General features: G+C 39.2%; 1 protein-coding gene and 1 pseudogene across 1 annotated transcript; both read right to left on the minus strand.

The window, feature by feature from the left end:
* Positions 1-14,213: 14,213 nt before the first annotated feature.
* On the minus strand, positions 14,214-16,881 carry LOC149832212 (uncharacterized). Its single transcript, XM_090013191.1, has 2 exons — positions 16,050-16,881; positions 14,214-14,407 (listed from the first exon to the last, which is right to left on the minus strand). Exons 1-2 carry the CDS (start codon positions 16,879-16,881, stop codon positions 14,214-14,216), a joined length of 1,026 nt encoding a protein of 341 aa, XP_089869317.1.
* A 3,657-nt stretch (positions 16,882-20,538) lies between these two features.
* LOC149832213 (protein FAR1-RELATED SEQUENCE 5 pseudogene) lies at positions 20,539-22,950 on the minus strand (annotated as a pseudogene).
* Between the last annotated feature and the right edge of the window lie 793 nt (positions 22,951-23,743).

The raw sequence follows: 23,743 nt of genomic DNA on the forward strand, positions 1-23,743 counted from the left end.
CTTTTGTATCAGATGCACCATGTCCAATCCATTAAAGGCCCAGTTTGGAAACTAGCAGTCCAAGGTAGCTTAGCTACCAAATCTAGGGGTGTCAAAGGGTCGGGATTGGTTCAGACTCAAGTGAAACCAGACTTAGACCATATTTTCGGGTATGGTATTGGGTCTGGACCTGAGTCTAATCAGGTTTACTATTAGAGAAACCATATCCAGACCCTATAAAAACTACATAAACCAAACCCTATCTGTTCCTGTTAGGGAGTACCATGCCAACACTCTGCAAATTCATTTTTGGAACTGGTTGGTTGGCATACATATTTCATAGTTCCCTCTCTAGTTACTTATATCCAAACAGACCCTAGAAATGTTCTCTTGAGACCCAAACACAAAACTCCCCCAATTTATCCCTTGTTTGGAATAGGGATGGCAGTGGACCCGGGTGGGGGACAAGGTCTCCACCCTCACCCCATCTCAAAAGCTTGCCCTCCATTTCTATCTTCATTCCTGCAGGGGTTTTGATTTTAACCTTCATTCCTGCCTCCATCTCTGTTTCATGTTTCTGGTCCAAACTGAGCAAGACGGGGCGGGGCCCTATTTTCCCTATGTCCATTGCCATTCTTAAAGAAGGATTGGGGATGGAGCTGGACGGGGCAAGGCGGGGATCGGGACAGGGCAGGATGGGGGAAAGTGTAAGTCCATCCCCGCCTCCATCCCCGTTTCATGTCCTCCATCCCTAGTCCAAACGGGGCAAGGTGGGGCAGGGCCCCGTTTCCCCCCCCCCCCCCCCGGTCCACTGCCATCCCTAGTTTGGAAGTAATACATGATCCAATATCCCAACTTCTCTCACTTGTGTTTTCTGGATAAGTGGGTGAATAAAAACTTACTGTTCCTTTTCAAATTAAACAAAAATCCTACCAAACTTTTTTCACAATAATGAAATAAACTAAACATTTTGTGATTTACTTCTTACAACCATTTTTTCAAAAAAACCAACAACAAACGACTAAGTCAATCTCTCTATTCTTTTATAAAATTTACAAAAACACCCTAGTAGAATACAAAGACGTCCGTACGAATCATTTTTAGGTTCTTCAAAAATCCGATACGGTGTGAGTCTTATCCGTGATGATATCTGATACGGTATAGATCATTTCTCGTTTCTTTGGAGAGAATCGGAGTTTGATGGCGACCAAAAGCAAATATCGGGTTCGCTACGCGTGCCGCGGCACCAACCTTGCTTCTCACGTGTCGGACGCCCTAACGAACAACAGAGGAATGATCCAGTGCAAAACTCCACAATTGAACTACCGCGCAAAACCAGATCTAACCGTTCATTTTAAGAAAAGACGATCGATTGCAACCATACAAGTCCACATCGTTCCATCAGTAGGAAGCTGTCAAATGAGGTTGTTATCTTGGTAGTTAGGCGAATTCTGTGGGCTGAAATGGGCCAGGACGATCAGATGACTCATGTGGGTCAAGTCCCTTTCATTTAGGTTAATATGGATTACGCCCCAACTGTATCATTTTGTGGACCCAGTTTGTTAGGTGGAAGATGATGCACTGTACGACAAAAATAAAGCGTTTTAAAAAATACCCAACAATTTATCAAATATGCCAATTGGACAATTTTGCAGGTACTCATTTTTTTCAATGCTTTTTCTCTTTGCAGTTGCCAAGGTCATGACATTAAAAGTGGATGAACTCATAAAACTTGTCAATAAAATTGCATATGAGGTTGCGATATTAAAAAAAAAATATGAAATTTTAAAACACTTGCAAAAATCGTAATGAATATCATAAAGCACTTTGCAAAATTCTTTTAAGTGTTGTGAAAGTCTATACCTTTCAAAATTTCAAAAGAGTATTGCATGAATAAAAAACTTTTGAAAGTCTGATATTACGAAATTGCGAAGAGTATCACACGGGTATTGCGAAATTTATAATTGTTTTGTTATGTTTGTGAATAAATTTTATTTATATATTTCAGTTATGTTTGAATGCATTATTAAATTATTAAACATATGAATATGTTAAAAGAGAAATTTGAAGCAAAAATATTGCATAAGAAATTTACATATTCTGAAAGAAATTCTCATATATACGTGTGAATTTGTATAAGAAATCCATATGCATACGTGTGACATGTTCTTTCACGAAATAAAGTTGATCATACATTGCATTCATTTCATTCTTTCACAAAATGAAGTCGTTCATATGTTGCATTCATTTCATTCTTTCACAAAATGAAGTTGTTCATGCATTGCATTGCATTCATTTCATTCTTTCATAAAATAAAGTTGTTCATGCATTGCATTCATTTCATTCTTTCACAAAATAAAGTTGTTCATGCATTGCATTCATTTCATTCTTTCACAAAATAAAGTTATTCATATGTTTCATTTATTGTATTTTTTCATAAAATGAAGTCGTTCATATATTTTATTCTTTCACATAATGAAGTCACTCATACTTTCATAAAATCGATCATATGTTTCATTTATTTCATTATTTCACAAAATGAAGTTGCTCATACATTTTGCACTCATTCTATTCTTTCACAAGAATGAAGAGAAAACATAGTCTATGCAAAGGTACCTTCATCTCTTTGGCTTAAAGAATGTCAAATTGTACCATGTTTTTTATAGGGAGAAAATACAGTATACCATCACTGATTTTATGTTTTGTATTGTTCTCTTAATTTTTTCTATACCACCCATACCATGTGATCGAACAAACATTGATTATGAGATACGTCGACTCTATATCATCATCTTCCAACATATTTTTTTGGTTATCACAGTTTGTTAAAGTAGATACCTTTTGCATCATCATCATTCGCAATCTCTATGATGAGAATGCAGCACTCACGAACAACTCGAAGACTTCTGGTTTTATGTCCCACTCATACCATAAGATCTCACTACCGATGCTTTTAGCGAAAAAACTCACCATTGTTGAAGTGTCCTTGATCTTTTCATTGTCGATGCTTTTATCAAAAAAACTCATTGGTGATAAAGTGGCGCTGATGCTTTTATTGAAAAAACTCACCGTTGATGAAGTATCCTCGATCTTTTTACTGTTGATGCTTTTATTGGAAAAACTCACCATCGATGAAGTGTCGATGATGTTTTTACTGAAAATACTCACCATTTATGACTTGTTGTTCATGGTTTTACCGAAAAAGACTCATTATGGATGAACTAACGCACATGCTTTTACTGAAAAAACCCATCATCGATGAAGTGCTGCCCATGATTTTGGGGTTTACCATTGTCGGTGGACCACCATCAATAAGGGATTTTAGCAATGCCTAAATGTTGTCGAAATGCCGACGAAAGGAATGTTGACCAAAAGAACCCAACGATTGCAAAAATAAGGTATCTATATTCAAATAAGGGGTTGAGAAACAAAGCTTTATTTATATAGAACTAAATTTCATAAAAACTTCATAATTTCGCAATACCTCATTAGATACTCCTTTGAAATTTAGCAAGGTACAGACTTCCACAACACTTTAAGGATTTTTGCAATGTGTCTTGCGATACTCGTCATGATTTTTGCAAGTGTTTTGAAATTTTATAATCTTTTTTTAATATCACAATCTCATATATGATTTTGTTGGCGAGTTTCATGGGTTCATCAACATTTAGTGTCATGACCGGTGAAAATTAAAAATTCATAGTTGCGAGGGGTAAAAGCATCTAAACAAAAGTGAGAACTTGCAAAGTTGTCCATTGAAAGAATTTGATAAATTATGGGGCATTTTTAGAAACACATCCTTTTTATTATATAGTACGATCATTTTTCATTTGTTAAGTGAGTCAGAGCTAATTAAACTTAGTTAGTTAGGTAACCAAGCCTTGTGTAGACATGTAAGTGGGTTGGTATGCCTGATCTGAACTGAGAACTAAATTGGTTAGTCTCAACTCAAACTTGACCATAATTTAGTAGACCCATGGATCATGTTGAATCTGGACTTGGATTCATTCTTAAATTTGGTGTGCTCTTAAATATGGAACTTGGGATAAACTACCATACAAAATACCATCTATGTGAATGTGGAATAAAAAAATCAATTATGTTGGTTTTTTCACAAGTTTAACCATGCGGATGTATTCAACATGATCTCCTTGCTAGGTATAGACACTTGAATTGTGTTTTTTTAATGAAAAAAAATATGATTTTTTAATCCTTTTATTTGTAAAGCTTTAGAAAAAAATGCACATATAATTGTTACAGATATACATTAGCAACAAACTCAGCATAACTGCACACCTCAGCCGATAGAGTCCAAGGCTTTTAACTCTATCATTTCCTAGGATAAGCCGATAGAGATCAACATTGTAGACTCTATCATTTTCCAAGATAAACGCGCTGGGATTGGTCTCCAACTGTTTCAACTCATTCCAAGGAAGAGAAAAGGCAAATGATGCATTTTCCTATCTGTTTATCTCCAAATGTAACTAGTTGCAACAGTTTGTTCCTATCTCTTATTTTGAGGTTCACGGTTGGAAATCGTATCCAATCATGGTGTAACAAGATGCATTCTTTAAGTTGTATTTTTTCCAATTTAATATATATAAATTACCTTATAATTATGGTGAGCAAGTGAGTTCAGTAAGGTTTCATTCGTGTCTCTCTTCTTTTCATGGTATTAGAGCTTCAAGCTCCTGTGAGCATGCCAATGGCCTCCGATGTACCAGCAACCCAGTGGAATGTCGTTGCCAATCTGGTTTCAATAAAGCTGAATTGAGAAAACTACCTACTCTGGAGATCTCAAATTGAGTCGGTAATGATGAGCCAAGACCTTCTCAAGTTCGTTGATGGCTCATTCTCTCAACCAATCGAATTTATCACTGTCAAAGGAGGGAAGCAGGAAGTTAATCCTAATTTCCATGCATGGCATAGATGTAATTAGCTTGCCTTGAGCTAGATCAAATCTACAATGTCATAAGCAGTTCTTGGTCAAATTATGAGAACCAAGACAACATGAAAAGCATGGATGGTACTGGAAAAAGCCTATGGCTCACAGTCGTCATTAAGGTTTATGATCCTGAAAAAGGATCTCATGTTTATCAAGGAGAGCATGGATATGCTCGCCTATCTGGACAAATTTAAGTTTCTATCAAATTCTCTTGCTGTTGTTAATCATCCTATTGAAGACATCAATCTTGTTCAAATTGCTCTCAATGGTCTTCCTATCGAATACAAGAGTTTTATTACATCTATAATCACTAGATCATCACACCATTCTTTTGCAGATTTATATGATCTTATAAATTAGGAGAAACATGTACTTATGTTGCATCCCAAGCAATCTGAGAATCAAGAGTCAACACAGACTCCCTTCACTACCTCACGAGGTAGAGGTCGAGGGTGTGGATCCTATAGGGGTCATTGGAATCAAGGAAGGGGACAAAGTCGAAATTCTCCAAAAAATCTGATCAACTTGAATTAAGGTTCTCCTCAAAACCAACAAGGACCTGTCACTTGTCAGTGTTGTGGAAAGCATGGACACATAGCAAAAAAATGTTGGGATATTCCCAAGGCCTTCTCAATCCTGTCCTTGCAACAAAGCATCAATGATTATTGGTACCCTGACACTCGTGCAATATATGAACATGAACGATCAATAGTTTATCAAAAAATCCATGTATCAAGGCAATGAGTCTCTCATGATCAACAATGGTAATACCCTACCTATTTCTCAAACAGGTGACTTAGTTTTATCGTCTAAAGGTTCTAAGTTTTCATTAAAAAATGTTCTTCATGTTTTTGTTATTGATAAAAATCTAATATATGTGGGCCAATTTACTAAAGGCAATGATTGTGTTTTCAAATTTACTCCATCTGGATTTATTGTTAAGGATAGACAGATAGGCAAGATTTGTCTCAATAAACCAAAAACTAACGTGAACCTCTATCCAATTAAAGCTATTGACTCTCAGTTGATTACAATCTATGTGGAAAGGAAAGCAACATTTGATTTGTGGCATCAGTGGCTCGGGAACACTAATAAGAAAATTGTTTCTTTTCTAAAATCTAGTAATGTGATTTCCTTCAATAGAGACAAGCATATAAAAGTATGCAAAAAATGTTTAATTGAAAAGACTCACAAATTTCCATTTGGGCATTCTCAATCATGTAGTTCACATCCTCTTGAATTCTTGCATGTCAATGTTTGGGATCCAGTCCCTGTGACTTCTCATGAAAGATTCTATTTTATGTTTCGCTTCTTCCTCGGAGAAACACGATCAAACAATTCCCAACCATGGTCCTTGCGGATCGGATCATCCATATAGGATACAAAAATAAACTTCAGATATTTGATATCTTTCTCTTTGAATGAGATCTCAATTCCAGCTACTGTTTCATTAGATATCTTACAACTAGAATCCCTCTTTTTTCCGATCCAGTTCCTCCACCACCGCGTTGTGATTGAAAGTTTTCAATTTGATCATGGAGGTGAATTTATTAGTCTTGAGTTTAAGAACTAATTTTTATTTCATGGGATTTTTCATTGATTTTTATGTCCACATACGACTGGTTGGGCGTAAACATAGGCATATTGTGAAAACAAGTCTAAGCATGTTAAGCAGTGCCTCCTTATCTTATGGTTTTTGGGTTGACACTTTTTTAACATCAACCTATATCATTAATTGGTTGCCAACATTGGTTCTTGGTCAAAAATCTCCTTATGAGCTAATCTTCAAACACTCCCTAACTACCACCACCTATGTATTTTTGGTTTGCCAAGTTGCCCAATTGTCATACCCTATAACTCTTTTATGTTTCAACCTAAAGCCAAGGCATGTCTCTTTCTTAGGTATGCCTCCCAATCAGTGTTATTAAAAGCGCACCTTGAGGCGAGACCCTCTGCGTCTCAAGGTGCCAGCCTAAGGCATGAGGCATGAACAACATCAAGAAGAAGAAGAAGATAAGATATTTTTCAGTTATATAATTAGTTTCTTAATTACTTTTACATGTTAATCTCATATTTTTTATTACTTATTTGAGATTTTTTACTTCTTATTGGTTGTTACTTCATTAATAAAACATTTTTTTATTTATTTGTATTTTTAGAATTTTTTAGAGTTTTTTTAAAGTTTTAAAAAAATTAAGGCTTATGATTTATGCCTCGAAGCTTACGCCTCGCCTCAGTTTTTGGTGGAGCGCCTTGCTACGCCTCAAAGCTTTTCACAACATCGCTCCCAACATAGCGGTTACATATGTTTTGACCGTCACACCACTTGCACCTACATCTCCCGTCATGTCTATTTTGACAAATTTGTCTTTGCTATACAAACGATATCAATAACTCCAACCCAACCTGACCTTGCAAGTTGGGGACTCTCTCCCCCGGTAGTGCTTCCACCACCACCCCCAACACCTCTTGATGGTGTTGGTTCAACAGGATCCATAGTGACAAAAGTTAAAAATGGCAAAAACTTGGGAATAAAAAACTTGAGAGATTTTTAAAAAAAATCATAAATCTTGAGTTTTTCAATAAAATCTCAACAATAAAAAATAAATTAAAAATATGAAAAATTTAAATAAAACAAATTTAAAAATAAAATCTCGGTGGTTTCATGATAAATATCCTCTAAAACTATAAATACCACAATATTTATCACGATTTGAAATTCTCGCAAGAATGTGTCATTTTAAACTTCCAGGCAATTTCTCACAATATTATCGTGAGATTTTAATAAATCTCATGATATTTGTTATAGAGACAGGACCTACGGTCCCTCCCAGCCAGTGTCTCATGACCCACGGTTGCCTGCCTACTTCTTCTCCAAGCCCATCTATAGTTGAACACCCCACTGCCACCATCCCTGAACCAAGCTCACTCTCAGAGTCATTACCTACCAGTCTGATCCTCACAAGAGAGTCTTCTATGTCTGAGTCATTTTCAGTAGATGCTACACCTTCCCTTGCCCCGGTCTCTACTCTATTGTCACTCTGATCATGTTGACTTGATCCATGATGAGATCTATGGTTCAATGTCTCTCAATTTGAACCTGAACCCACCATGTTCAAACAGACCGCTCAAAATTCAAACTAGAAATCAACCACGGAGGATGAGTATACTTCTTTTATGCAAAATCACACATGACACCTTGTTCCGAACCAACCCCACTACAATATCGTGGGCTCCAAGTGAGTGTACCACATCAAACGGCATTCATGCATGTCTATTTTCCGCTACAAAGCCTGACATGTAGCCAAAAGAATTCACCAAGAGGAAGGGGTTGACTTCTTTGAGACATACAACCTAGTCATTAAACCTACAATAATTCGGGTGGTTCTCTCACTTGCTATCTCTTTTAAATGGCTTATGCATCAACTCAATTTCAATAATGCCTTCTTAAATAGATTTCTTGATGAAGACATTTATATGAGCCAACCTCATGACTTAGTGGATACTGAATTTTCTCTTCATGTATGAAAGCTTGATCACGACCTAAGCACCTACTTGATCTCTCACAGCTTTATCACCTCCCAGTCAAGTGCCTCACTATTTATATTTCAGCAACATGGGCTAATTATTCACTTGTTAGATTATCATCATTGGCAATTCCACCTTGACTATCAAGCAAGTTATTACCTGCCTCTGCTCCGCCTTCTCCATCAAAGATCTTGAGCGTCTGAGTTACTTCCTTGGCATAGAGGTGATCTACTCCAACTTTGGTGTTTATCTCTCTCAGCGCCTATATATTCTCAATCTTCTCCAGAAGGCATCCATGACAGATGCTAAGTCGTTTCCACTTCGATGAGCTCAAGTTCTATGCTCACCAAGGATGGCTCATCTCCCTTTCATGACCCTACACTTTATCGTAGCATTATAGGCAGCCTGCAATACCTCTTCATCATTGGTCGGCCGTTAAAAGGATATTGTGTTACTTAGAGGACACTCTACAGCATGGTCACTTTCTCATATGATTGGCCTCTCTCTGATTTAGCACTTTGATGTTGACTAGGTAGGGTTTTCAGGTGATCAAAAATCTCATGGAGGTTTTGTGGTGTTTTGTAGTTCTAATGTCATCTCCTGGTTTGGACAAAACTTTAGCTCTGTCTAGTACTAAAGCAAAGTACAAGTCCCTTGCATGTACTGTTTCTGATCTTATTTGGTTGCATTTCCTGTCAAGTGAACTCGGATTCTACCTCGTGAACCACCCATCCTTTGGTGTGACAACATTGGAGCTCTCTATCTTGCAGCTAATCTGGTTTTTCATGCTCGAACCAAATATGTTGAAATCAACTTTTATTAAGTTTGTGATCATGTGAGCAAAGGTTATCTACAAGTTTCGCTTTATCTCCTCTCAAGATCAACTGATAGATGGTCTCACTAAACCCCTTCCATTTGCCAAGTTTGCTACTATTTGTGACAAGCTCAACTCAATGATAACAGCAAACTTGGCAACCAACTCAGCGTAACTGTGAACATTTAGCAGCTGGTAGATGGGTCCCCACGCTGAGCTTACAGGGGCGTATTAAGGCTAAGGTTACAGATATACACCAGCAACCAACTCAGCGTAACTGCGCACCTCAACCGATAGAGTGAGTCCAACGTTGTTGACTCTATCGTTCCCTAGGATAAGGCGACAGAGTCCAACATTGTAGACTCTATTGCTTTCCAGGATAAACGAGTTGGGACTGGTCTCCAACCGTCCCAGCTCATTCCAAGGACGAGAAAAGGTAAACGATGCATTTTCCTATCCATTTATCTCTAAATGTAACCAACTGTATTAGTTTGCTCCTATCTCTTATTTTGAGGATCACGGTTGGAAATCTTATCCAATCATGGTGTAACCAGATGTATTCTTTGAGTTGTATTCTTTCCAATTTAATATATATATATATATATATTACCTTACACTCATGGTGGACAAGTTAGTTCAATAAGGTTTTGTTTGTCTCTCTTCTTTTCAGTAATTAAATAGCACAACTGTTGGTTCCTACAATATGTAGATTATATTTATAGTTTTATACAGTCAAATTTAAAAAAAAAATTTAAAAGTGCTGAAAATGTCAATTTATCTGATAGTTCATGTGGATGGTTGTTTGTACCCATGAGTTGCTATGAAAATCTCATTTTCAAAGGAGGTGGTGTGACTCCATTTTCATATGAAAATGGATGGGAGACACCTTAATTATGCTAGCCCCAAACCACTTTTCTGTGGGGGCATTCGTTTAAGCCTTCCAGCTTTTGCAGGAAAGATCCCTTGTTTGATATGAAAGAGAAGCTCTTTCGTATGAAACAAGATGAAACAAATGCCCTCTAAGGAAGCATTTGGATGATATGATGCCATTCAAATGCCCCCTAAATGAATAGGATGTGAATTAGTTTGGTTGGAAAAAGTAGATATAGGTTAAATTAGAAGTACCAAACCTATAACCAAGTTGTGTTCATATCCATGCATGTTATATAGATCTGGATATGAACCGACCATAAACCAGCTCATATATTTGATCATTTTTGGTCTATCTCAAATAAAATAAATGCATTAAGTGGACTACTTCAATGTCATTCCTTGCACCAACATCAACAAATTTAAATATGTGATAAGTCATCACTTTACGTCAGTCTCACAACATAAATTCACTAGAATGGATGTATGGAGTCTATTAGTTTGTCATTTTTACTAATGTGTTTTTTTATGAATTTATAACCCGAAGAAACCGTGCCCAGCAGAAAGACCTGATCGTGCAGGCTCGGCCTACCATAATTATGGTCGTCGTGTCGGCAGCGTAAAACTCTGAAGCTAGGATCCTTGCCCCCCCAAGACCTATGCTACACGTTATCTTGCATAGAAGGGTAACGCTCATGAGAATCGAACCTTGACTGCCCGTTTAGCAGTCAAGTCATGTAATACCTGACCTAGCCGACCAGGTGGGCAAGCCCACCTGGCTCGGCTTCATCAAAGATGAGGGTGCCCTTTCCTCTCCCACATTAATGTGGTGGGAGAGGAAAAATGATCCCCACATTAAAAGCTTTAATGAGGGGACCCTTCTCCTAAATGCATGGAATAGTGTGGGAGAGGGAAAGGTCCTCATTAATGAACGAGGGTACATTATGGGGGAATGAAACCCCCCAATATCCATGGGCCTATAAAAGCCCATGGTCCCCTCTCTTATTTTTCTCAGAGAGAGAGAGAGAGAGAGAGTTGGTGTGAAGGAGGAGGCTCAGACAGAGGAAAGCAACTTCGGTAAGCCACCTCTCTTCCTCTCCTTCTCCCTTTTTTGTTTTTGTTTTAAAGAGAGACAGTGAGACGGAGAGTCGAGCTATCTATCGCAGCCATTGTGCTTGCAGCCAGACCAAGTTTATCTAGGTTAGAGGCAGGATATAGAGATGTCTCTCTCTGTCTCGACTACTTGCGTGTAGGCCATCAAGCCAACTCAGTCTGGGCAAACCCAGACTGAACCCGACCAATGCAGTAGCGAGATAGAGAGTCAACCCTCTCTATCTCGGTCTATGGTAGGGTGGCCATCAGGTCAACTCGGTCTATGTGAGACCAGATTGGGCCCTGTCTGGTCAAAATCTAGGGCAGAGAGAGCTGAGACTCCCTATCTCGGCTCGGATGGCCAACACCTAGTCGACTCGGTTTGGGTGAACCCAAACCGAGCCCATCTAGAAATAGAGGGAAAGAGAGTCAGAGAGTTGTGCTTTCTATTACGAAGTAGCATGGTGCCAGACCGACTCAGTCTGGGTTCGCCAAGATTGAGCCTTGTCATTGGCGTAGGGTGAGAGAGAAGTCTACACTCTGTCTCACAAATCGACTAGGTTTGGGTTTACCCAGATCGAGTTTGGTCATTTTGGGGGCAAAATCCCTATGTCTTAGCCTATTAGCAGGCCGACTCATCCTGGTTAAAACCAGGTCGAGTGTAGTCATTTCAGGGGTGAGACAGAGAGCGACCACTTAGACAGAGAGCAAAGGCTCTATGTCTCGATCTACTCACAAATTAACTTGACATGGTGGGAACCAGACCGAGTCTGGCAAAATGAGGGAACACAACAGAGAGATTTTCTCTCTGTCTTGACCTGTTTTGATAGGAACACAGATTACTCGGTTCGGGTTTGAACTAGACTGAGTCAGCCAGATATTTCAGTCTCGGTGCAACCCAGATCAAGCTGGTGGGTTTGCACCCGGACCAACTCGATATGGGGTGACCCAACCTGAGTATGGACAAGGGGTTAATATATATATATATATACCAAGTCAGTGGAGGTCTCGGCTTTTCCCTGTCATGAACTAGATTCGGATTTGGGTCGAGATTGGATTGAAATCGGACTAAGTAGGGTTTGTGTTCAGATTGGACCAAACCAAGGGTGAATATGGGTTTGGATCCATTCAAACCAAATCTAGAACAAATCAGGTTTGGGTTTAGATTGGATCAGACCTAGACTGAATTGGGTATTGAACCTAATTGCACCAAACCCAGTATAATTAAGGGTCGGGTCCAATTTGGACCAAACCCATACTGGATTAGGTTTGAGTCTATTTGGTACAAAACTCGAATTGAACTGGGTCCAAATTAGTAGTACCAAACTGGATCTAGATCCAGTTTGATTTACCTATGTATGAGACAGGGATTGGATTTCTATCTCGGGTCCAGTTTGGATTCAAATCAAAGTAGACTGAATCTGGATCCAGTTTGCCTTAATATGAGAGAAACTGAGCCCATAGTTTCAGTTCTGATTAAACCCAGACCAAACTAAGTCGGGGTTATTTTTTCTATAAGCTTAAGATTGAACCCAACCCAGTAGGTTAGGTTTAGAAAATGCAGAAACTTAAAAAAAAAAAAAAGAATATATATGAAAGGGTGGAGGTTAGGAATTGAACCCCAACCTCATATAAGGAAACTATCCCTAACCACTAGGTCAACCAAGCTTAGTTGGTTAGAAGGTCACTACATTTATAACAGTCATGTTTTATATTTGTAAATGAAATCTTACAAACAGGTGAACTTGACTCATGAACTTGGACTCAGCTATCAACTACCTAAAATACTTTGGAGTACTTTGTTTTATTGATGCATTTTCTATTATAAGCATGTATTTAAAGTTTTCAGTTAATAAATATGGATGGTTTGGCATGTGATGTTGGATGAATATTTTTTATAGCGATATTAAGACCTTGTTATATATAAAAAAAATTAGCTTGATTTTCAAGGTTGTTTCCATTTTTTTTTTGAAAATTAACGTCCACAAACTTAGTCTCAAGCTGCCCCAATTCTGGTCGTTACAAAGTCCCCACCACACTACGCAAGCCCCCCCCCCCCCCCGGGCCATTTTTATTAATGTGTTTTAAACGAGTATTGTCAATAGTTATCAGAACAATACATTGTCTTTGCAGTTTGGATTCAAGGTTTAATTACAAGTAAAATAGAATTAAAAAGATGACCTCTCACATGGCATTAAGGAAAAAAGCAATAAATAAATGCAAAAAAGGAGTATGACTACGCGAAAATGTAATCACTCTGACACACTCTAGACGTAGACAATACTATATATCATGACACTCCCTGGACCATACAATCACAACTCATTTCAATCTCAACAAACCCAACCATACTGCTGTCCAAGCAAGGAAAACTGCAAACACAAAGAAAGTAAGAGATTAGATCTCCATAATTAGTGATTAGTGATCGAATCCAATAATTTAAAGACGCGCCCACTCGACTTGAAAACTGGGTTCGTATTGCTCAAAAGTTGATGCTACTTGACAATGAGTACGATTCTGACCAATCTAGATCAAGTCCAAGCCAAGTTGAAGTGAGTTCAAAGATAGTATGAACTCTTGCTAGTCCGGGCCGGAGTTGCCTCGGTGTCTGAACTTCTAACCATAGTGACAAAAGTTAAAACGGCAAAATCTCGGCTGGCAAAAAACTCGAGAGATTTTGAAATTTTTCATAAATCTCACATTTTATCATCAAAATCTCGGGAATAAAAAATAAATTAAAAAATATATAAAAGAATTTTTATAAGAAAATATAAATAAAACACATATAAAAATAAAAATCTCGGAGGTTGTCACGATAAATATCTTTTAAAAATATAAATATCACGATATTTGTCACGGTTTGAAAATCTCGCCAGAAATTGCCGTTTTTAAACTTTCAGGCAATTTCTCGCGATATATGGGCAATATTTTTATAAATATCGTGATATTTGTCACAGAGCTTCTAACTAACAAAAGAAGAGGGTGTTATCCAAACGGAGCCTGTCTGATAAGATAGTTGGGCCGGTTGGAGTTACACCATCTCAACCGAACGATCTCAGGCTCAAATAACAATGGAGGCACCCCAAGCTTGACCATCAAACCAAGAGAGAGTGAAAGAGTGCCTGTAATAGTATTCTCCAATGATAATCCTCCTTTACTGCGAGCTGCTAACGATAAGGCTGCACAATCAAAGTGTTGTTTAAGCATTAGAAACCGTAATTTAAAGATTAATATGATGATTAGATGTGGTCACTGAGAGGGGTAACCACGGGCTTTTGGATGGAGTTGGGGATAGTTTTTTTTTTTGTTTTTTTATTTATGATCAAGTGGGGAGATTAATTAAGGCCCCCTTCTTTTCAGAAGACAAGCCCTACTGGTAGTTATACAACCACTGGGCTCAGCTAGAACACAATATGGGTTGGGTCAGGTCGTCGGCAGGTCCGTGTTGGGACTTTGGCTTGCTGGGCTAGAGTCATGGTCAAGACAGGTTGGGATAGGCTCGCCCAATGTTCGCCCCATCTAATGATCGGACCAACAAAAATCCTGTTGCCGAAACTAATCTTCACCCGGTTTAATGAACCTAGCAAACACCTAAGCAATGGTTCAAGATGCCCAATTTCATGAAAATAAGAGGGAAGGATAGTATAGTCCCTGATAAGACCTTTAAAAAAAAAAAGGAAAAAAATAAAGTTCACTAGAAGACTCTAGCCATGTGTTGGTTGTGTTGGTCCGCATTATATTTAGAGATCCATAAAAATTTGATAAGATGAAAATATCATATTTTTATCTCGACTTTGTTGCGTTTTTATTTTTTTTATTCTTAATTAAACTTTTCCTTATGCTTTTATATATTTTGTTAGAACTTTAAAGTGCCCTGAAATTTTCCTGAAAGAACATGTTTTAAAATTTATAGTGAGATGCAAATCCCTGTTTCTGTTTCTGGGTTAGTAGCATTAGTTGAAGAATCAAACATGGCTCATTCTATAGCCATGTGATTCATTGGAAGTTCACTTGTGGCTCACAGGCAAAAACAAAATGGATTGCCACAATATAGTGTTTAAATCATGGTATTTATGTTTTTTTCAAAAACAAAATAAAAATACAAGGTTTTTTCAAGATAAATAGCCGTTTAAAACGTAAATATCGTGTTTAAATCATGGTATTTATGTTTTTTTCATAAATCCCACGATGCTTTGAAAATCACGCAAGAAATTGCCGTTTTAAACTTTCAAGCAATTTCTCGCGATATTTGTCACCATGGTCACAACGACCCCCGCAGCCCATTTTGAGGGCGTGACGTGAGTTGGAAACCTGTGAGACACTGCATCATGCATCGCCTACACAGCCACCCATATCTTGATGGGTGTGGTCTCCATCTCAAGAAATGTTGAGATGAGTGGCTGTTAGCGCCACTGCATATGCAGCATAGCTGCATAAAAAATGGCCTCGTTAAAAAATCCAGGTCTGCGTATCTTTTTTGGGATTTATAACCAGAAGAAACCTGGTCGGCTCAGCCTGCTATACCTACGGTCATCATGCCGGCAGCGTAAAACTCCATGGCTAGGACCCGTGTCAGGTCGGAGCCGTATCGTTGTGACATGGTCCTAAGTAAACCATATCACCAGAGGCAACCAATGTTCGCCTTGACACAGCATATTGGATCTGCCTAGGTCCAAGTCAATCAAGGAACAAACCGCATCAAGCTAAATTATGAGTCTATGACTCATCTCAATTTCCCTAACAACTACACCAAACCAAATTCATGGCTTAGCCAAACACAAAATATCCGAATACTCAAGTTTATGATTTAGATCATCTCACCTGGATCACAGCTTATCGTTGAATTCCAGCCATTGCACAAGCACAGATCTTGGCCTGCATTATCGTCATATCCACACGTGCCGCCGGTAGCCTCACAAGCTTGACAAAGTGAGTGACTCTCAGGAACGGAGAAGGTAACATGTATTCCATACAGCCACTGGCTAGCACTAGCCACATTCAGTGGTGCCAAGCTATATGCACTGCTATAACCATCACATTGTAGCCTGCTAAGATTGATGGATCGGATCGCCTCAAACGATACGGCACAACAATCTGGTGGCCCAGCTGCGTTATCCAGGCTGCTGTTAGATCCTAAGTGGTTTCTGACATGCTGCCTCTGCCCAGTCCATGCCGGACATTCATAGAACCCCTCACAGCCCATGCCAGAAACATTTTGACAAGGTAGGTTCTTATTAGGGAAGCCTTGGAACAATGGTGACTCTGAGCTACAACCAATTAACATGAACACATTATCAGGGGTCGGCTTCAAGTACCGCATGCGCAAATCTTCGAGCACAAATCCATTGCCGGCGCCTCGCTTTATCATGCTGCATGTTGACATGCCCGGATCAGAGATCGTTAACACTCTGTAAGCATAATCGATGCTCAATACACGATAAGAACCAGATTGTATGTGCAACATGAGCACTTCATTGATGCAGAAGAGTAGGTCCCTGTATCCAACATGGCCGCAGCCATGCCGGATGCCGAAAGGGTAGTCGACGGTAATGTTGCCACAGTAGGATCTACATTGATGATCAGCAGTTTGGCTGGAAACCAGCACAAAAATGGCCGGAAGAATAGTGATGAATAGCCAGAAAATTGGCTTCATCTCTGAATGAGAAACACTGGAGTCACTAGGAGGGGAAGGAGTGGGAAATAAAGAAAAGGAGTTACTAGACAAAGCCCCAACTATGTTTGCTTTTCCTTTATGCCTTTTGCTTTTGGGACTTTATTAATTCTCTAGGAGGAAGGAATTACAATCCTTTGGTAGTATCGTATCGGTTCCTTGCTTTACAGGAAAGATATGAGACTCGGACCCACCCTATTTTGTTTGAACCGAGCTGACCATTATGCCACTTAGTATGAGTTGTCCCAGACAGGGTATTATCTGAGAATTCGGTTGACACCAACTTGAACCAGATCCATATTGGCCCGGGTCGGGTGATTGGTTGTTCAAGTACGCATGTTGGCGAGTCGATGAGACCTGGAAAATGGATATGAATCGGATCTAATGGGTCAGGTCTGATGCGAGTCCCTATAGTCCATGCTTTAATCTTTTGTTTGTTTTAGCTGCTTTAGACTTTGAAAGAGGGAGAGGCCAGCCAGACTACAGGGTAGGGCACCTTTGATTTTTAGAGAAAATGACTCAAAACCCCTGGCATTTTACAAATTTGCTTTTAGCCACCACCCTTCCCACCCCCTCGTAAAGAAGAAAGGAATCGTTTCTGTCAAACACGACGACCCAGATTCAACAACTCTTCCCTATACGAATCCAAAACTGGATATGTTTCAGTGTTCAGATGTAATTTACACTTATCCGATCTAACTCGGATTCAGATCAATATTTTTTATCAGATTTACGCTCAGAGACATTCAAATTTAATTAAGTTTCTAATCATTGCCTTTCAACTATTTAATATTTTTTTTATGCATAACATTGTTTTTTTTTCATGAGGAATGGAGAAACCACTCCCATGATCAAAGACCTAGACGCCCTGACTAAGCATGTCTTGTGTGTGTGTGCGCAAGCAAGCATGTCGCAGCGTGTCCCCCTTGTCACAGCGTATCCCCCTGAAACAGGTCCCCAACTAGCATGTCCCTGTGGGCTGTGAGGGAGAACATAAATCATCCCAAGTCATGAAGTGGTCAAACGTGTATCAGGGCTACAGAGCCAGTTTGGGCTTGGCTTAAAGGTGAGTCACATTCCAGATGACTGAGGACAGGGTTCCAGTCAGGGGTAAACTTAGATGACCCTTTGATGAGTTGGTGCAGGATAACTGAAGCCTCATCCTGCACATCTAAAAGACCCAACTCAGGTTGGGTTGGGTACAATAAGATAGCTGAACTGGGTAGAGACACTATCTGAAAGAAGAATACAGATCCAGCAGAGAAGGAAATGCAAAACAATCTTGGTCTATTCTTGAGAGTCCTCATGATCTTTTCTCTACCCTTTTCTTTTGGACTAGGGTAACAGAACTTTAAATACAAACAAAATGGCCGACAATTAAACAGATCGAAACTGTCAAAAAGATAACCAAGTAACTTCAATTTTTAAGTAAATGTTAGGTGTAAGAAAGAATGGAGAGAAATTCAAAGAAGGAATGAGGTGTTTAAGATAGAGGTCTTGATGAGGTGGAATAGTCCCATATTGCTTTTGCATGAGTTTTCTGAGAGCTTTATAAGCAATTAGTGAACTCATACACTTGTTCCTGAGAACAAGGGAGTGGGATGACCACCACACACGCACGCGCGCCCGCCCGCCGTGCCGAGTCGGGTTGGGGGTCGGGTCGGGTCGGGTCGGGTAATTGGCCCTTTAGGGCCATATCCAATCAAGACAAGTATCTTTTTACCCAAAGTTTCTTTGGATTCGGTAACGGGTAATGAGAATGGATAACGGGTCACGACTCCGGATTCCGTGCCCGTTATGGAACTTCGGATTCCGTAACGGATCTCGATCTTTCGAAGTCCGTTAACGGATCACGTCCCCTCGGATTCCGTAACGGGCTCCTTCCACGTTTCATAACCGTTCGTGGGTTATAAAAGCGTGGTCAGGGGTGGGGTTACGGAGAGATTGAGACAGACAATTTCTGAAGAAGCATTCTGCGATTTCCCATCTCTCTCTCTTTTTCCTGTGAGTTATCCAGAAAGGGGTTGTTCTGCAACTGTGGTTCGAAGAGGCTGTTTTCGAAGGACGATCCGCCGGAGTGCACCGTTCGGTTCGTCGTGGCTATTGTATCCTGGGAGAAGGACGCCGGACCCTGATCTGCACAGTATGTGAGGGCGAATCTTCTCTAAGGGGAGTACTTTCGTACGCCTTAGCCTGCTGCATATTCTAAACATGTGCATGTTGTTTTCTTTATGTTCTGTGCCTGTGTTTGTTTATATGCTTACGTCTGGATTTTGGTCTGATGCGGAAAATGCCATGCTTGCTCCCTGTTACTGTTTCGGTCGTCTGTTAATCATGTTATTTACACTGTTGTATTTCTTGTTTTATTTCGTGTTTTATATCATGATGACGATTGTGAAACTGTGTGATCTGAAATATGATCCAACAATATACACCCTGTTACATGACAACCTTTCACTTTGATGTCGAGATACTGTACATTTTTTCAAGAAACCTAGGAGATGCTGAACAGGAATATACATAAAGATGGACCAAATAGAAACCCCGTTAACAGAACCGTTTCTGCATACCTTTTCATGAATCAGTTTCACAGAACCATTCGGAACACCACACTGATCAGAACCATTCGGAATACCACACTGATCGGCTCACCCAATCCCATATTTTGTCACAGGTACAATTTTTTCATTTTCGTTGTGTTTGTCTGGCTACAATTCACACATTTTAACCTAAGAACATAAAATGCAGGGAAGCAAAATCTCAAAATCACACTAAAAAAGTGTTAATATAGGTAGATAGCAGCAGACTGCGTGCATCATCATCCACCAAGGCAACGATCAAACATCTGGGTGGGTATAGCAAATCATATTAGAAGGTAATATTTGAGTACACGGAAAAGATCACATTCCACCATATGTATATACAGCCAATTTAAGCATTTAGAGTGCATAAGCAAATAAATAAAATAAAAACATGAGAGAAGAATAGAGCTAAAAGGACATGTTCGAGATGCCCCGTGAAAGTTGGATCTTCTCAAGCCTGTGATTGCAAATCACAACCACAGCACTCCCTCAAGTTTAGCGAAACATGGGAAAGTGCAAGTTCTGATTGTGATTCTCACTTGAGAATGCTCCTAACAAGACTGGACCCCGTGACCAACAATCACAACTTGAACTGCTATGCCTCATCCCAACTGTGACCAAAGCAAACGTGCCCTGAGAGAAATGTGAAGCGTATGGATGGAATATCGTGGGCGAAGATTAGAATACCTCTTCATGCCTCTCCAGCTTCTGACCGCATCAGGAGAGAACAGCATCGCTGCAATGGTAGGTGTTGCTGGGGGGGCCATGGGTAAAAAGAACAGAACTCTTCAATGGAACACCTGACAAGATGGCATAAGAAGAAAAGAACCACTAAGATCTTGATCCAACTTCCAAGAAAATTCTGCTAATAGTCACCAACATCCACAGGCCTACCTTGGAACAATAACAATGAACAGAGTAAGGAATGATGGTAGGATAACACAAATCAATAAAAATGCATGTCACAATTCCCCTCTTTAAGCCAACCCACCAAAATTTTAAATTGATGTTATTAATTTGCAATGTGGCAATAAATGGATGGATAGAACAATATGACTCATAGATGTCCTTGGAGCCTTGGCTGTTCCTCATCCATCCCACCATGCAAGAAGCCATATTCAAGCTCAACACCAGCACTGATGGAGCATGCTCTAGCAAACAACCAGATAAGACATGACCATTAGCTCAAAAAATTCACCTATAATCAAACACAAAATGCAAAAGAAGGTTTTCAAAATCACCCTGCATCCTTCAACCACGGACAGTGGCGATCATCATGATCAAGTTGCTTGCAAAGCTGACATTTTCTTTTCTTCAAGTGCGCCTCCGACAATGGTTCTAAGGTGGCAGTTGAGTGCACTTTCCTCCTCACATATCGAGGATTATATGAAGTTACATGGTTAGTTGCACTATTTCCTGCACTTCCTTCACAAATGTTGTCATCTTGAACACTATCTCTAATTGGGGGTGTAGGTTGCACAACTATCCCACCACTTGTTTTAGCAACAACAACCTCCTCTAGTGCCTTTTTTAGGGCATGGGAGGCCACATCATGTAAATCTTTACTTGATGCTCCTTCTGCAGCAAATTTAATTGCTTGATCACATAGTTCATTGAACCTGGCAATCCAAGATTCCATAGAATCAACATGGACTGCAACAGCATCATCATTCAAAAGATCCCCAGATATGGCATATTTTGTCCACCTTTTCAAGGTATAATGTGATGGAAGAAGCAATATGTTTTTCACACTAAAGACTCTCAGTATATGCCTACAAAGAATGCCACCATACTCAAATTTCTGGCAGCTGCAACTAGCTCTCACTTCTGAAGCATTAAATGTAACAGTATGTGCCCTCTTCTCTACTCCAAATTCTGAAACCTTAAACATAATAGTCTGTATATCATCCTTGGTTATTTCAGCAATATAATGGAGACAATGGAATAATTCCTCTTGGAAATCCATAAACAATGCTCTTGTGTAAATTTTAGCTACCTGGTTCTCCATCGGTAAGCCTGTTTTAAGAACTGGTTTCTTGAAGCTTGTTCTGAGATCCTCTTCAAGCTCTTTTTCGCACCAGTAATTTATAGCTTTCTCACATTGGTTAATAAGAATTTGTAAAGGGGTATTAGGATAGACATATCCATCAAAAAAAGGGTTTATACTTTCATCTTGTTGCCCTAGGGGCATGCTTGGTGAAAATACATCTTGTAAATACACTTGTATCCATTGTTTTCGATTTTCATACAATGACTGGAGCCAATCATTGCCCCTGAGCTCATATCTATCAATGAACATTGACCAACATGTCTCGAATTCATCATTCGGCTCCATGTCGATGCATTTGATGAAGTCATCTTTAATATTTTCATGCTTATAATATATATCACCCAATTTCTCAGGCAACTTCCTTATGATGTGCCATCTGCAGAAATGATGATTTGCACAAGGAAATACATTCTTAACTGCCATGACTATTTTAGGGTCATGGTCAGTGATAATTGCTTGTGGATGGTGCCCACACATTGCCTTAAGCCATGTGTTAAATACCCAAACAAATGAAGATTCACTTTCTACTAGCAATAGTGCACAACCAAACAAGACAGGCTGCTTATGATGGTTCACCCCTAGAAATGAAGCAAATGGCAGGCCATTTTGACTCGTAATGTAACTGGTGTCAAACGTAACCACATCGCCAAAATTTTTATAGGCCATCCTTGACCTAGCATCAGTCCAGAAAAAGTTGGTGAGATGATATTCTTCATCAATTTGGACTGCATAAAAGAAATATGGATTTTTCGCTCGCAAAGAACTAAGGATCTCTAAGAAATGTTGTGCATCTCTTCCAAGGTTCTTCTTTCTTATGCTTTGGACATCGTTTGTGCAATTCTCCAATGTGAAATCATTAGTTTCAGATCTGCAAGATTCTTCTCCTGAAATGGACATCATACCACCGGTACCAATTCCAGCTCCATCGAAGATATTAATTAGGTTTTTCATCTTATCAGAAGCACGCCTATGCGATCGAAGAAGGTGAACCATTTTTTGACTAACCAAATCATGGTTATGGTCTTTTATGAAGTTTGTCACAACCCATTTCCCACAGTCTACCTTCTTGAGTTTGATCATTGCCCTGCAGCCTACCCTCGTTACCGGCCGATTGCTTTTATAATTCTTTGCACGAAATCCCTCTTTAGAGCATACAAATTGCCGGCCAATAACTATTCCATCACGTTGTGAACGGCGGACAAAGCTCACTCGGACACTAAAGCCCATACGCCTGGCATACTCATTGTAGAAGATCCTTGCAGCTTGATCAGATTTGAACTCCATACCAATAATTGGCTCAAGATTCTGCAGTCCTTCATGACCACCAGGCAAACTATCCGTCGATTTCTCCACCACTTCATCAACCTCACCACCACAATCAGTGGTATCCATTGCTATTGTGCCATTATTGGAACCCATGTCTTTCTGCCGCATTAAAACTCATCACAAAGTGGACACGTTTCAAACATGCAAAATAAAACCAAACAAGATCATTTTTTTTGGGGGTGGTAGCCTGAAACTCCAATTGTCCAATTGAAATAGAACCTGAATTGTCAAAGAAAAAAAGGACCAACAATGTGCATTGTATGCAGAGAAATATATAAGGGGTCTAAACAGTAGAGCTTACGTTGTTAGCAATTGAAGGAAGCATGATATACGAATCAAGGATTCCATTTTTTTAAAAACATTAACGACAACAACAAATTATTACGTATTTGAATGAGGAGAGACTAGGTATATGATTTCCCCACCAATCAGCTACTTTCAAAATTAAGCCCTCCAAAGATGTATGAGTACATGTAAGGCATGATAACAATTTTCCAAAAATGCCATGCTTTATTTTTATTAATTCCTAATGAAAACCAAACAGATATGGCAACACTTCATCGGTAGCTTGACTTTTAAATCAAGGTTGCCAAACTAGGATGCAGAAGCGAGAAACTATATGAGAAGCGGAAGCGAGAAGCGATGCATTTTAAAATATATAGGAAGCAGGATGCAAGGAATAAAAAAAAAATATAAGAATTGAATGAGAATCAAAATGGAACGCAAATAAAAACTAAAATAAAAGTGACTATTCTTAAATTTCATGATTTTTTAGTGTAAGAATTAATTTTTTAACAAAATCTAAAAATGATGACTGCCAATTTAGAGAAAGCACATAGAAGAGTGAAAAGTGTGAGGAAACATAAAAAAATAAAAAGTAGAGTGA

The sequence above is a fragment of the Nuphar pumila genome, chromosome 7, assembly GCF_984573655.1.
Source record: "Nuphar pumila chromosome 7, dmNupPumi1.hap1.1, whole genome shotgun sequence".
NCBI classification, from domain to species: domain Eukaryota; kingdom Viridiplantae; phylum Streptophyta; class Magnoliopsida; order Nymphaeales; family Nymphaeaceae; genus Nuphar; species Nuphar pumila.

Bases quoted from the DNA above. Each gene is read 5' to 3' on its own strand.
- LOC149832212 (XM_090013191.1), bottom strand. From the start codon at position 16,881: ATGAAGCCAATTTTCTGGCTATTCATCACTATTCTTCCGGCCATTTTT. The intron at 14,408-16,049 runs GTGAGATGATCT...TTGATTGTGCAG, and splicing joins AACGATAAGCTGTGATCCAG to CCTTATCGTTAGCAGCTCGC.